Genomic DNA, 15,644 nt, shown 5'->3' with positions numbered 1-15,644 from the left:
GGCTGCAGCAGACTCCCATCCAAAAACCCGCACCAACACTGGCAGCAGCAGCTTATGTTATTTTTGCTGCAGTCTGATATTTAAAACCAGCCGAGGATGAACATGCGGAACGATCGCCACCTTGATTTACAGCCTCTGCTCTTGGACAACGCTTTAAAAACATTAACATTACACTCTGCCTGATGGACAGGCCTCGACTCTATTTTAATGGGGTACAGTCTGTCAAATAGAAACACCTGTTTCTGTTTCCCGTGATCACAGATGAGCAACAAAAACAACAGAAGTAAGGTTTGGGAACTGCTTGTCTTTTATTCCATCAGGATAATCATCTTTTGTTTTAAATTACTTTCTTCGATCAGAATAACAACAATGATTGGCGTACAAAAATAGAAAGAGAATTGCGAAGTGCCTCGATACCACATATACAACAGGAAAATATTTTACAGTAACAAAAATCAAGTGTTAGAAAACACACAAAGGATCTCACATAAAGCCACCAAAGTATTACACTCGACACTGGTCGACTGTCTCTCATTATCCTCTGACATTTCACAGGCTGTCTCTGACATTTCTCGCACCATCTGCACGTTGCAAAACTCGTAACATCTTCCCGAGGAGCTTTGTTTTGTAGAAAAAAACCCGTCTCCTGAACAATTTCCTCAGCCGCTCTCTATTTTTTTACTTTGAAAAGAGCAGATCTGCTTGTCTCGTCTCTTCTCGCCCTTTATATTTGTTTCTTCCTCTCTAAAAATACCCCCATCTTACAGTACTGATGCACTGCCTCGGCTTCGTGCACGCCTTACTTTTCCGTTTGACACTTAACCCGGAGGCTATTTCAAACTGTGAAAATACAAGAAAACCTAAACTGACAATCAACAACACACACTGGCAATGACTTAAAATTGATACCTAAGAAAATTTGAGGTAAAGTCTGAAGTTTCAATATTTGCCATGTTCAATAATTAAAACATGTACATATATTTATATTAGACACACATAAAGAAATAGATGAAACCCTCAATGGAGAAATGTGGCGTGGGTTCACTGCTTCACTTTTGTGAGTTTTTGTGCTACCATGGATCTAAAAAAGGAAATGCTCAGTTTATTCTAGACTCGCCTAGTTAATTAGATTTTATTAAATAAAGTCTGCACATCGGTGACAGAGGTTTGATTTCACAGGCTAGTTTTTACTAAATATCTGATAAACAGAAACAGTGCTCTGTTTTCTTAATTAAATGTTACTTTAGCTTAGAGCCCGACTGATACCGGATTTTTTAGACTGATACCAGTATCGGGTGATTTAAATATCAGATATCCCGATTTATCGGCCAATATTTTTTTTCTTCTCAGACACAGAACTTTCTCAAAATTCGCAGATTTCCTTCCCCCCCCCCCAACTTTTCACATTTTTCCTGTGTAGTTATTTATTTACTTGTCTGCTGACTGCTCACATCAGCTGGTTGTGGAGTTTGATCCAGTGCCCTGCCTGGAGGAAAGCTGCAGACATAGTTTGCCCTCTGGTGGACAAACTGTGCAACAACAACCACAACATGAGTTCAACTTAAGAGCGTTTCTCCCGTTTCTTCCTTGCTTTTCAAATGTGTTTATCACAGATAAGTCTGCTAATATCAGCTGACAGTATTGGCAGGACTCTAGTTTAGCTTGTTGTGTAAGACTGGCTTTTTGGAAGGTATGCTACAAGTTGTGATTCGACATCAGAGATTAAATCGATTATTATTCTTATTATCACTTAAAAGTATGGACGGTTTTACTCGCTAAGGTATTCCTCAATCTTTAAATGAAATCACTTAACGAGTTGTCTTTCATAGTGTCCGCTGCCACTGAATGTGGAGCAGTGTTGGCAATAACACGAGGAACAGTTAAAACAGATGTAAGATCACTGCACAGAGTGAATTTGGAAAAGCTTCTTGTTTTGTAGGCCTAACAGAAGCAGATGAGTGAGCGCCACTGTACAGTTTGTTCTGTACTGAGAATTATGACGAGGGAGTGTTACATACTTCAATCTGATTGTTAAAAGTGAACTGTTTGAAAAAGACGGGGGAAAAAAGGGAATCACTGTTGAAGGTCCTGATCTCAGTTATACTGGAACTACAGATGATGTGGTCCTTTACCCACACTTTAATTCACTTTTTAAGCATTAAACTCTTTATTGCTAATTTATTTATTCATTTTTGTTTTGCAGCCCTTCAGCACCTCCTAGAGAGCAAACAAGGACCAGTCACCAAAACTGCATCGTTGACTGCACTCACCAGCGCGTTTGTTTTATATGAACAGCTGTCGTGGTCCGACACAGTTAAATATAATGCTACAGAGAGTTTTTACGGAGATCCCATGTCTCCTCATATATCCTCTCTAACTGTGTTGTTTTGATAAAAGCCTTAGCTCTCTCGATCAAACTGCACAAGCTTGAATTGAAAGTGTCCAATGATAAGCGAGTGCGCTGCCTCAGTGTGCAGTCTCACTCAAAATGCTCTTTGGTCCAAATTTTCATACGCAGTCCTGAAATTCCCCCGTGCTGTGCCAAAAGCCCTTGGAGAGAACTGTGATATATAGAAAACAAGTGCAATAAAGCCATTATTTAGAAAGCTTTACATTGTGTGTGACTGATTTTTCAAAGGCTCGGCTGAAATCCAAAACACGAGTCATTCTTGATTTTTCTCTATATACACAGATATCTACATTCTGATCATTGCCATCACTGAGGTTGCAAAGGAACCCGAAGTAGTGCGAAGGCCACTTGTCAGCGTTGTAATTAAATAAGACATTAACCACCGAAGCGCAGCTTTGAGCTGCCAGAAACCCAGCGCCCTTCCTTTTAGAGACTGCAACAGTAGAAAATCTAAATATAATCAGGTTATTAAATGCCACTGCAGTTTCTTCCATGGCCAGTAAAGGTGAACAGAGCAGGGTTTTCATGGAGTCCAGATATTGCTTGAAGTATTTCCCTCTCAGTGTGGGCCTTTGTGAGTTTTTTTGTCCTTGAAATAAAAAAAGAAGAAAAAAAGAGAAAAGAACCAGGACAATCACCAAATAGCTTTTGTTCCTGTGCAGGCTGATGCAGTCCAGACCCTACAGGTCCTCTGTGTAGATGATGCAGGGACTAGTATCCTCACTTGACTCCAGTTTCACTGTGGAGACATACCAACGGCGGGAGCCTGTGGCGTTGTAGTTGAGCGTGGTGCGGTAAGTGTTCTTGGCATGTTTTGGGTAGATTATGGTGGTGCTCTGGTAGCTGACGGGCCTCTGCCGGGGCTCCAGGTACACCTGGGTTTTGTAGCTCCTCCAGGTGCAGTTCCGCACCGCCACCACCGTCTCGCTGAAGGACGTAGCCGTGGGAACGGGGGTGCAAAACACCCGGTCACGGTAGTGCTTGTCGGAGTCGTACTTGACCTCAGAGTTACACCTGAAAACGACAAAGTGGCTGTTAAGAAACTCACGTGAAGTGGATCAATAAAGAGATGAAAGAGGATGCAAAAACAGTGCCACATCTTTACATGCGCCCTTACTTGATTTCCTTCTCTGGTTTGGGGTTGACCTCGATGCTTTCTCCAAAGAACACGGGGTGCATGCGAGTCTTGGGGTCGGTTCCCGTGGAGTTCAGCAGCAGGTAGGGCAGCTGTGCAGAGAAAACACGGGTTACAATCTCACATATAAGCAAACAATCATCCCAGATAAGAAATCCCAAAAGAGCCAGTTCAAATCACTGGAGTCCCCACCCTGTTTCTTCTCAACCTCGCAACAACTCTCCTTTTTAAAGGTACAGGCCAGTACTACAACAATTAGACCAGAAAGACGACAACAACACTTTCACTCTCCAGCCTGTCTTTATCAACAGGAAAAGCTGTAAAACGTGTTAAAATACATTTAAAAGTTCAAAAACGTAGCCCTCCTTTTCCTGCCCTTATGTTCCAACATCCCAGCTCTAAGGAGGTTAACACACCCACACCACTGCTGGTAGAGATGCAGCGTGTTACTCAATGTGCTTTTTAAAAAATGAGTTTAGATTACAAAAGGTTAGCTGCACTACCTCACATGCATTAATTATGTTGATTGAAGACATTTTCTTTTAATCCATTAACAAATTTGTCCCCATATCCTCCTGAAGCTAAAGCTGACTTCTTACTGAAGTCAAAAACGCTCCAATCAATACCTGTACAGTTTATTGGCTATATGTTACTACACAGGGTTGTTCACGTTGTTATGACATGTGGATTACAACACTTCTCTTCCAAATATCACGCAATACAAATTTGAAGTATTGTTTTAAGCACACCCCCATTATTTGGTTTTGTTGTATAATTTGTCTGTTGAAGCTCTGATTGTGACTTGACCTCTGACCTACAAGACTGGCCCCCTCTGGAGCCTTCAGTGGACACAAAAGCTGGTACAGCAACAATGCAACGAACCCTTTTCTGTACACGTGCGATTAAAACTCTAACCCCGTCTGAATCAAACCACTCCACAACCGCAGCTCTGCTCCCTCTCACATTACACAGGAGAAGCTGTCACATGCTGCGGTTTGGACTGCACATGCCGCTACAGGGGACGAGCAAGAGAAGGCCAAGGGCGCTGCAGATCACCGCGAGAAGCTCGTCTTACCTACAGCCTACCATCATTGCCGCGCGGGGCTGTCTGTACGACGGCGCCGCGCTTCAACAGCTGCCACGCAGCAGCGAACAAAAAGCCGAACCTCAGCCTGGTTCGTTTTTCTGCTCTGTGACTTGGAAACAGCGCGCGAGGGTCTGATTGTCTTTCCACCGCTGCTCCAGCGTGGAGAGCATTCCAGGTATTTCTCCGCAGACGGTGCGCTCTGGCAAGGTCTGCAAAGCAAACAGTTGTGAATGGAGGGGAGGCCTCCTCCAGGCGCCGTATCCCCGAGCATGTACACACAGCACAGCACCCCCCACCACCACCACCCCACTGGAAGCACATATCCACGTAAGAAGAAATAGTGTGCAACTGAGTAACCCACACAATGCCGAGCTATGGAGAGAAACGCCAACCCAAACACAGACTTCCAACTGTAGGCTGTTTGTTGCAGCAAAGTCTGTGTTTGTGTGGATGTTATCCAAATATCAATAGTATTGATACCAGTGCTGGTATTGGTATCGGACTGATACTAGCCCGGTAGGATCGATACTTTGTTTCTACTTTCTGAAGCCCAGATTCTACTTGGCTGCAGACACAGACACGGACAGCTGGAGAGCTGACAGCCGAGTAGTCTCCAAAAACATCCAGTTTCAAAATGCATGTTGTCTAAACTAATTATTATGAAACGTAAATAACTGCATTGTCCTAAAATCATGACACGCTGCTCTCCTTTACATAAGCTACCTTTATAGATTTGAAGTATTGGTATTAGTATCGACACTGACCCTGTATTCACTTGCTATCTGATCGATACCAAAATTTGCTGAATTGCACAGCAGTAGAGGCATTAGAGGCAGAGCCAGGCTCATCAGTGTCCCACAGCAAGCCAAATGTAAGAAAAAGTCATCTGTCTCCTTCCTGTCCTTCCTGTCTAATCCACCAGCAGCTGGAGCCACCTCCTTGAGCTGGACACGTCCACAGCCTCTGAAATACACGCGATTACACGACCACGCATGTGCTTTTCATGCATCCTGTCGCTCCTGTAAATCTCTTCACACATAAAAAGATGCAGATATAGGAATAATTATCCTGCATCTGCATGAATTTGAACCACGTTTGAAAACGGACGAAGCTGGCTGAGCATTTATCTGTGTTTAATTTGAGAAGTGAGAGGTCATCAAACACTTGTGCAATGGCCTGAGGTCGCTTTAGCGAGCCCCCCCTGCACCTTCGAAATAGAACCAGAGGATTATTCTTAGGTAGCATACAAAAACAACACAGAAATAGATTTGGAAGGAGTAAAAAGACAACAAACAAACAAAATTCGGCGCATAGTTACACCTCCTTTCATCCTGCCAGCAGATTTATACTCAGTAAACTTGGGGAAACTGTTTTTTAGATAGAAATATTTGACTCTTTTAATTCAAACAGGCCCACAGACAGAAGCGGGAGCAGCTCCTTTCTTTAAAAAAAGAAAAAGAAGAGGGAAAAACCACAAAGCGGAGGAGTCACTCTAATCCAAACCTCCAGAGGATTAGATGATCGTTTTTTTTTGCTTCACGTCCCAGCACACACCAGTTTCGTGCACCTCCCAGGATGCAGCGCTGCATTTCTGAGGCCTCTTTTGAAACACTTTAAAAGCCACCTCAGCCTGTGCAGACATGTTCTTAAGACTTTTGGAACTGGGAGTGACCTGGAAATGATTTTCAATCAAATCAGCCTCGTCATGTGATTCACTGCAGGACGTGCCAATGAAAAGCGTTTGCCTTGAAAGAAGAGACAATGTCTCATGTTATGTTGCTTACCCAGCAAAAAAACAAAACAAAAAACAAAGTATTGCCTTAAACTGCAATGTCTGACTCATTTTGCACATTTGTTTATCATATAGGCAGGAAGCTATTTAGGATTTTCAGATAAGACAAGAAACAGCAAAGATCAAAAAGGCTATATAAAGACAGAGTTTTTATTACTTCCACATTTAAACTCATTGTGAACAGCATTTAATGCAGAAAGATGCTGGCTTCCAGATGTCCAGATGTTTTTTTTTAGACTTCAGTGATCTTTTTGGTGATTTTTGAGGTTCTTGGATACCCTGCAACTTCATTTTGATGCTTCTAATTCTATTCTTTTTAAGGAGCTGGGCTTGTGAGTGTTCAGAGATTGAGCAGGACTAGCAAGATATGGACAAAAATATTAATATTAAGCAAGAGATCAAAGTCAGAGTAAAATAGCCAAATAAATGAGTGTTTGAAATGGACAGTTTTGCACCTGTAGGGGACTGTCTGTACATATTTGTGCTACTGACTTTTCTAAATCCCCCACCCCCCATGAGAATGCAACATGACAGACTGTGAAGGCTAATACTGCACATAGCTTTAGGATAACAAGCAAAACAGGTTGAAGTACTGCCCTAAAAATCAACTAATTTGAACCAGCAGGTTTCAAAAAGAGGGCACTGACCTGCTGCTGACGGTTAATTTACAGGATTAAAAGTCTGGTTTTCTGTCTACAAGTTCACAGTCGCGATCCTGTAGCAACAGCAGACTCTGAGTAAAAGCCTGATCCAAGGTTTTTCATATGCAAATCCTCAAATACCATTATTATTTTGATCACATTTGACTATTTACTGATTTGCTCAGCCTGCCACCTTCATTCATGCTGATGAAGTAACAGTGTTAATAAGTGTCATCGTTCTGAGTGAATTCTGGAAAGGACCCCTGGGAGTCCCTGGGCCCTAATTTCGTAACAGGGTTAGACTCAGGGCCCAGCTGATGCACGAGGCTGAAAAAATAAAAACGTTTTACTGTATTGTGGAGGGCCCAGTAGCAAGAGTGCAAATTCATAAGTTTGCAACTGAATTCCAGAAACACACACACGCACTCATAGAGAAAGCAAGAGAGAGCTTCCAGATGTTGTGTGAGGGGGACTGATGTGAAATCTGTTCCTGGCCAAAAGCTAAAATGACTTTCAGGTTTTCAGTTTCTCTTCCTTCAGCGTCATTACTGAAGATGAACTCCTTTGTCCTTTAATTCATTGTGTCACTGAAGCATCTGAGTGCAAAATTGGGCACAAAGAGCAGGAATAAGTGTCCGCTCTCCGCTCACACGGCGGTATTAAAACAATAAAGTGCAACAGTTTGTTTCTTACCAGTTTCCCTTCTCTGCTTTCCTTCTTATAATATCCATGATGGCTTTCGACGGGCGTCGTGCAGCTGCCCGAGCGCGACTCGATCAGAGCCGGAGAAAGCGAGCAGAAGGGCGGACTTGGACTGGGGGGCAAACCCGAATCTGGACTGTCGAGCAGACCTTCCCGGTTCTTTCCTTTGAGGCTGTCATCCATCGCTTGTAAATGTAGGTGCCCCACCATTTCTGGGACGGCTCAGTTATTTAAAAAAAAGGAAGCCCAGTCGCACTCACAATACTTTTTTCTTTCCTTGAAGCGCTCCTGAGTCGAGCAGAAACAATCCTGTGCGAACTCTCTCAAGAAGACTTCTGCAAGTGAGGAAAAGAAAAAAAATCAGGGAATGACATTTAACCACTGGCCACAGGCTTTGGACAAAACCCTCAGATTGATATCAGCTCAGCTTCAAACTTTACTGTACCTGCTCGGTGTCAAGTATCCACTTTAATCCGGAAAGATATTCCAAATATGCGCGAAGACGTCCGAAACAAACACACGGTAGCCACGGACTCAGCTCCAACGTGAAATATTATGTGATTTATAATTTAAAAAAACCAACCAAATAAACAAACAAAAAAAAACTATGTAGTAAAACTCGCGCAAAAAAACAAAGAGTCGACAGCGCGTCTGGCACCGAGCTGCATGAGAGCTCCTCTGCTCTGACCGTGTGTTCCAGTATGTGTGCGCCCTGTGTGTGCGCGCTCTTCACTGGAGAGCTCCCTCTTAATGATCCTGCCAGGCTTTTTTCGGCCCCCCCTTCGTACCTGGATCTAGTCCAGCCCTCATGATCTGGATCACTTCCATGTACAACCGACAGGGGCGAGCACATCCTCCCTGCTCCTCCCGTACACTTTGGCTGGTGTGTTTTGCGAACCTGCTGACGCGCATTTAAGCAAATTATCTAATTTCCTGACTGCTGCAGTCGCCGATCTGCTTAGATATATTATAATTACTAGGTAGGGACAAGTAATTAATCATCCGCTAGTAACGAGAACAGATGCTGTGATGGAGTCGTTTTATAATGTTGGCGAAGAAGAAAAAATTAAAAACAAATAAGTATAATAAGCAAATTGTTCTGGCACTTGTTCAGCGTTTGCACTTGGTTATAACTAATAATTAATTGTAAGTTAATGATATACGACTTCAGCAAAGCAACCCTTTTATTAATTATTAGCACCGTTTCGTGGCAATTCATGTAGTAGTCACAAAATGCGATTTTGTGCGTCTATGAGGATGCATGGATATTCAGCAGGACTGTTTCGGTTGGAAGCATGTTTGTATTTTTTGGAGACCTCACCCAAATAGTTTTGTTGCCTCACCCTAACCAAAGAGAGAGTGAAAAAAATGTAAGCATAAGAATAAAATGGAAGAATTTCTGACAGTAAATTCTTTCCCATTCATTTCCCCACAAGGCCTCGCTTCCTGTCTCTGGGCATTCATGTCATGAAAAAAGTTCAAAAGTGTCATTAGAAACGAATAAATATATAAAATTTCAACACTATTTTAGATCATTTTTTGGAGATTAAGTTGTATTTGGATAATATGTACTTGTGAATTGGTCATTTACAATTAATACATGCTACTCATATTTTGCAAATCAATAAATCACTCATTGATTTATGACTGAAGTTAAATAAAAATGCGTTTAGAAATTCTCCTTCATCATCTGCACCATTGCCAGCTTATTTTGTCACAGGCCTCTGCAGGGCCCAGTAGCCATTCATACATAAAGAGTAACTGGTGTAAGTCCTGTCTGTGCACTGAGCAGTCAGCACTGTAGTTTAGTTTGCTGTTAGCAATGTTAGTATACTGGGTGTTATCCATTTTTTGTGTTACTGCTGTGATTCATCAGGTTGAAACTTGTATTGCTGACATTTTCTTGCAATTTCACCAACATGAAAAGATATTTTTTCCAAGTGTATTTTAGATAACTTCAAAAGTCTTTTTTTCCCACTCCAACCCTTTTCAAACACACAATGCCGGTATTGTTACAATATTTTTCCCCATAATCTTGTTTTTCACTGTGAAACTTTCTAAATACTTTCATGCTAAAGCTTTATAAACTTTTTAAACCAACCACAACGCCGACTTTTAGCCTTTGAGACTTGCATATAATGTTTAGTATCCTTTATAGCTTTAGAAAAAAAAGACCTCTCTGAATTTTAAGTCCCAGTTAGGTTGAAGATGAATAAAACCCTCTTCATGTGAAACACATCAGTGCAATCTTAAAGACAACCTTGGAGAGAGGAATGATGGTGGGGTAAGAATGTGGGATATATTTTTGCAACTCTTTGGAACCTTACTAATAACTGAGGACCATTTAAAAGCCACACTCTACCTGAGTATTGTTGCTGACCATGTCTATCTCTTTATGAGGATAGTGTACCCATCTTCTGATACCTACTTACTGCAGGATGACAGTCCATGTCACAAAATTCAGATCCTCTCAAACTGGTTTCTTGAACATAAAAATGAGCTCCCTGTACTCAAACGGCCAATAGAGCACCTTTGAGACGAGGTGGAATACGAGAGTTGTGTTGTGGGCGTGCAGCTGACAAATCTGCATCAACTGTGAGACTCTACCATATCACTATGGACCAAAATCTCTGAGGTATGTTTCCAGCACTTTACTACATCTATGCCATGAAGAATTTCAGCAGTTCTGAAATCAACAGGGGGTCCAAGCGATGTATCTAACAAAGTATTTTGTGGATGTAGACATGTGTAGGCATGCATTTGCAAAAAGGAAGAAGAAAGAAGTCGGACAGCTAAACAAAATAGAGTTATCTACCATCGTTTTTGACACAATCTGATTTGAAAACATGCTCTGATAAGACCTGAAACCTCCAAATATGGAAAGCTTTTCACACAAAGCTATTCAAAAGTTCCCCAGATATATTCAAAGATAATCCTGTCCCGTCAAGAAGCATCCTTGTGCCAGTCGTGTTTAGTTAAGTGAAGAAATGCTCAGTCAGCTGCTTTGTTTAAGCAGTTTGCTTTTGTTTGGAAAGCATTTAGTGAGGAAAAGAGTGATTCATTATTTTTCAGGAGATCTGTGTGTCTGCGTGTCTGTAGCTATCCTTCCTGGTATATTTCAGGACTGGGTGGAGACGGGTGGTAACTCTCCATCCAGCAGCAACCAAATGAGTTGCTCTCACACACACACACAGACACAAACAAAGCAGACCTGAGTGAACAGGCAGCAGTCACTGTGTCAGACAGAGGAGACTGAATTGAATCCTTGTTGATCATTCCCTCGACTAACATCTGCACTCTCTGTTCATACTCTTACAAACAGCAGCTCTGCCAAAAGGGAAATCAGAGCATAAATAACAGCCAGTGTAGAACTGCACAGACTCTTAAGTGGCTGATTGTATCTTTGATGGTCCAGCAGCTCTTCATGGTGATTACCACAGATTTCCAGGAAATCATGCATGATGGTTTTTTCCCCCTCCTTGTTTGTTTTTTCAGTTCTCATAAAAACTGAGATAACTCTGTGTTTGCCTTTGTTGTCTGGAAGATATATTTAATGGCATGCCTGTTAAGCCTGCACAGCTGTAATCTTGTTTGCTGAGAACTGTTTTCCCTCCTCCATGTATTCTGTTTGGAAGCCGCAGCAGGAAACCGTGGAGAGAGGTTTTTACTAGCATTCCCCGCATCAGGTGTGTTTTTGTATCATCGTGTCCATCCTTAAGAGCCCAGTGATGCTGATCCTCAGACATTCCAAGGATTAGTGTGGAGATCTGGTACAGATTAGCCGTAAAACACTGGGACCCAGATGATGAGCACTTTCGTGGGTGCAGGCATGTCTGTGAGCATGCCGAAAGGAGGAGTTGCTCAATTGCAACCTCAGCGAAGGATAACCCAGAGAACTGTGAAAATAACAGGAGTGAGCATGGTGGAATTTTATCTTGGTATTTTACACATGGGTCGGTTTCTCCATGCTGCACGTGGACGCATTGATAGATCAGTTCAAACCCACAATCAGCCTATCTAATTCTAGTCTGCAAGTGAATATCTGAAGCTGTCTTACATATAGAAATGTGGAATCGAATAGTTTCATGAGAACTGGGTTCTCAGGTTGAGGTATGGACTTTGGGTCAATGCTGTAGATTTGCTGCAGTTCCGGTTGCATGACAGTCTTGGAAAATCTTTAGCTGTCAGACAGATGACCTTATCTTTGATTATAATACTTTTGTATTCAGAGGAATTCATTGTAAAGTCAATGACTACAAGGTGTCCAGGTTCTGTGGCTGCAAACAAGCCCAAATCATCATCCCTTCACCACCGTGCTTGACAGTTGATATAAAGTGTTTATGCTAATTTGCTGTGCATGGCATAACAAGGTGTTTATGGTCAGACAGAAGTCTTGTGGTTTGTTCAAATTCAAGTTTGTAAGTCGTTGCAAAGGCATAAACTGTGAGATAATAATAGTATAACTAAATAGCAACCAGAAAACCTTGTTGTTATTTGGATGAACTGATTGCAAAGTTATTAAACATCCTCTTTAGAAACATATTGATTAGGTTCTTATAGACTTTTATGACTATTACATTAATGTTGTTTTGTGTATCTATGTTACAAATAAATCTGAGACAGTTTGACACAGTTTAGCTTCATTTCTAACACGCAAACACAACATCAGAGCTCATTTCCCCGGCATATTTCAGTGCCCATTGTTTGGTTTTACAGGTTTTACAAAGAGGAAGTTAGTTCAGCTGACAAGAAGGAGGTTACTTTATGACCAAACTGAATGTATTTTCCATGTCCTTCATCACATGTTCAGGGAGATGATTAACTCCATTATTATGTTTGGGACGGCAATTTGCATACCTGTTTTATCCTTTCAATTTATTCAGTAAATGTTATTTAACAGGCACCTTTACCATTTTGACCCAATTCTGTTGGAGCTGATTGAAGAGTTCTGCAATCAATATTCTTCCTGAGTTTCTGAGTGCTTGGAGATCCCAGGAGGCGTTGATACAGACACAGTGGGGGAGGAAAGTCAAGCTGTCGGCTGATGATTCATTTTTTTAAGTACTCCATCATCCTTCCCCCTCACAGGGCAATCATTCCTCACATCCTGCCACACACACACACACACACACACACACACACACACACACACACACACACACACACACATGGGAGAACACAAACATGTTTGCATAGAGTCAGAGGCTCGCTCTCTTACACATTCCTGATCTGCAGAAATCTCTGGCATTCTCTCCGCAGTCACACAACCCTGCCAAGCCAGCTGTACGAACTGCACCAGAGTAACAGCAGGACGAGGAGGGGGGTTGGTGTAGGTGTGTCTGTGCGAGTTTGTTTGCATGCAACAACAGAGCAACAGGCATTTAGCCCCCGTGACCAATTTTTCACATTTTCACTGTGACACCTTTGAGACGCATATTGTCTCGAATGTGTGCAGCTCACTGTTCGTGACGGGGTGTGTGCCTGCTTCGGCGCAGCCCTCAGTGTAAACAAGGCACAGAGGGGCAGTTCCCAGCAGGACGAATATTTTGAGCTGACGGGGACGTCAGAGTTGTTTCCACACACAGACTCAGCTGTGAATCTTCTCCATGTTGCAGATAGGTGACCATTTCTCCAGTTTGCCTTTCACACAGTATAGACGTAAACGGCGGCTGCTCGTTCAGCAGACTCATGTGGCCCCGCTGCACCTCTCCTCTGATAGCCTTACCCCTGCCCGTTTGAAAAGAAACAGTTTTTGACATGATGATTGATGAGCCTGGCTGACTTTCAGTGTGCCATCCAAACCACAGAGTTCAATGTGAAATGCACTTCTCAGGAGCCTGGCTGCATCTGGTTTTATTAATGTACAGAGACTTCCTCTATCTCCACTAAATCTCTTCTCCTTCCATTCTTTCTAAACTCTTTTTCTATATAGATGGTCTGAAATTGGAATATTTCTTTACTAGGGGTCAACTCAAAGATACCTCATAAAGCTACAGAAAAATGTAAACAAGAGGTTCAAATCTGGAGCGTCAGTCTAGCTCTGTGTGGATTTTCCCCCCACAATTTCATGTTGACTTGATGTAACAGGGTGGCCCTTAGCGGCTGGAAACACAGTGAGATGGACCAAGGCAAATGTAGTGGAACAGAAAGCATTTATTTGCCATACAGCTCTCCTTACAAACAATCCACTCATCAAGCTTCTTCACAGCACAATCAACCTTCTCTAATGACAACCAGCAGCCTTAAATATGTTCAGCGTTCACACACTAAACTATTATTCCACTCTCAGGTAAATTCTTAAATGCCAGCCTTCCACCACAGTATACAATATACCAATTTGAATAAATAAATACATTTCACATTTTTATATTAATAAATATTTCACACTTTAATTTTGCACCAAACCCAATTTTATAAAAACCCAAAAACCCAAGCACAAAAAGATTCACCACACTCTCTTAACCCATGGTCTCTCCTGGAACCTTTAAATGGTGTCTGGACCCCCAGGGAACATGTCTAAAGTAAAAGCATTTAGTGTAAAATTCCTGTCAACTCTAAAAGGAGGAAGCAAAAGTTCAACACAATGGCTCAATACGTAGAAGCAAGCTATCGGTTCCGCAGTTATGAGTCACTGTATTAACAGCTAGAGCAGAGGTGGGGAACTCCAGGCCTCAAAGTCCGGTGTCCTCCAGGTTTTAGATCTCACCCTGGGTCAACACACCTGGATCAAATGATTAGCTCATTACCAGGTCTCTGGAGAAATTCAAGACATATTGAGGAGGTAATTTAGCCATTTAAATTAGCCATGTTAGAGCAAGGACACATCTAAAACCTGGAGGACACCGGCCCTTGAGCCCTGGAGTTGCCTACCCCTGAGCTAAAGCATGGGTGTCAAACACAAGGCCAATGGGGCCAGAATTGGCCTGGCAAAAACTTCAGTTCAGCCCACTGGGTGGCTTTGGTAAATGACCTACATACATTTTGGACTTTTTACTGTATGCTTTATAGGTTTTACCATTTTCCCTACTGATAATGACCTCCCCCATGGTCAATCATACAACACCAGAGTAGTTACTATAAAAATGCTTGTAGTTTTTTTGTGAGCTAACAAAAGCTTTCTTGTGTATAATTCCAGGACAGTGTGGCCAATCAGCTCCCTTTTCTTACTATTGAAGCACAAAGAGTCGTGCTGACAGATGTCTCATGTACTACAGACTTACTGTTGAAATTGCACTTCTCCTTATATTCAGATACCTGTGGTATTCGGGTTGTAATTAAATTTCACATTGAGAGAGAGGGCGGATTCATGAGTCCAACCCATTTCACATCCCCACATCAAAGTGAGCTGTAAGGCCCACAATGCAAAATGTGTATGACATCCTCGATCTAAAGGATGCTTTCATCAATCTGCTGCCGGTACAAATGTTGAATGTACGCAGGACCCTAAATCATACCCTGATGTATTGTATCGATCTATCCATATATACATATATTGCCTTGAGCTCTGTCCATTGGAGAGTCTTGTTTTTAGAGGAAGCTACATGAATATGTCTTGACTTGATCTTGGACTGAGCTGATTAGTGTTTGTGTTGCTCTGTGCAGTCTTGCACATTCTGCTACCCCCTTACTTGGACTTCCCCGGCGCTCCACAGCTGTTGGCCTTGCATGTTAGCAGCTCATCCACTCTCAGCTGTAATCAGTGATTCACCTGCACTCTTCTTCCTCTGACATCTTTGCTTTGTGTGAACAGTAAGTAGGTAAACACACGAGCTGACTTTTGTTTAACGTGTCAGTTACAGCGGCTAACTGTGTTTATCGATATACTCCATGATGCAGACTTAGAGCATTGTCTTTTATCAGCACACATGCGGATCTAT

The 15,644-nt window shown here is 42.2% G+C and overlaps 1 protein-coding gene across 1 annotated transcript; it reads right to left on the bottom strand.

Moving 5' to 3' along the window:
- Positions 1-298: 298 nt before the first annotated feature.
- On the bottom strand, positions 299-8,469 carry rflna (refilin A). The gene is made up of 4 exons (XM_085367974.1): positions 8,213-8,469; positions 7,759-8,102; positions 3,528-3,637; positions 299-3,424 (listed from the first exon to the last, which is right to left on the bottom strand). Exons 2-4 carry the CDS (start codon positions 7,975-7,977, stop codon positions 3,091-3,093), a joined length of 663 nt encoding a protein of 220 aa, XP_085224100.1. The 5' UTR covers positions 7,978-8,102; positions 8,213-8,469; the 3' UTR covers positions 299-3,090.
- Between the last annotated feature and the right edge of the window lie 7,175 nt (positions 8,470-15,644).

The sequence above is a fragment of the Diplotaxodon limnothrissa genome, linkage group LG12 (assembly GCF_057381915.1).
Source record: "Diplotaxodon limnothrissa isolate DT_005_m linkage group LG12, D_limnothrissa_male_GT1.1, whole genome shotgun sequence".
In the NCBI taxonomy this organism is placed as follows: domain Eukaryota; kingdom Metazoa; phylum Chordata; class Actinopteri; order Cichliformes; family Cichlidae; genus Diplotaxodon; species Diplotaxodon limnothrissa.
Note: the sequence above shows the minus strand (reverse complement) of the source record. Positions and strands in the feature narration are given on the sequence as shown.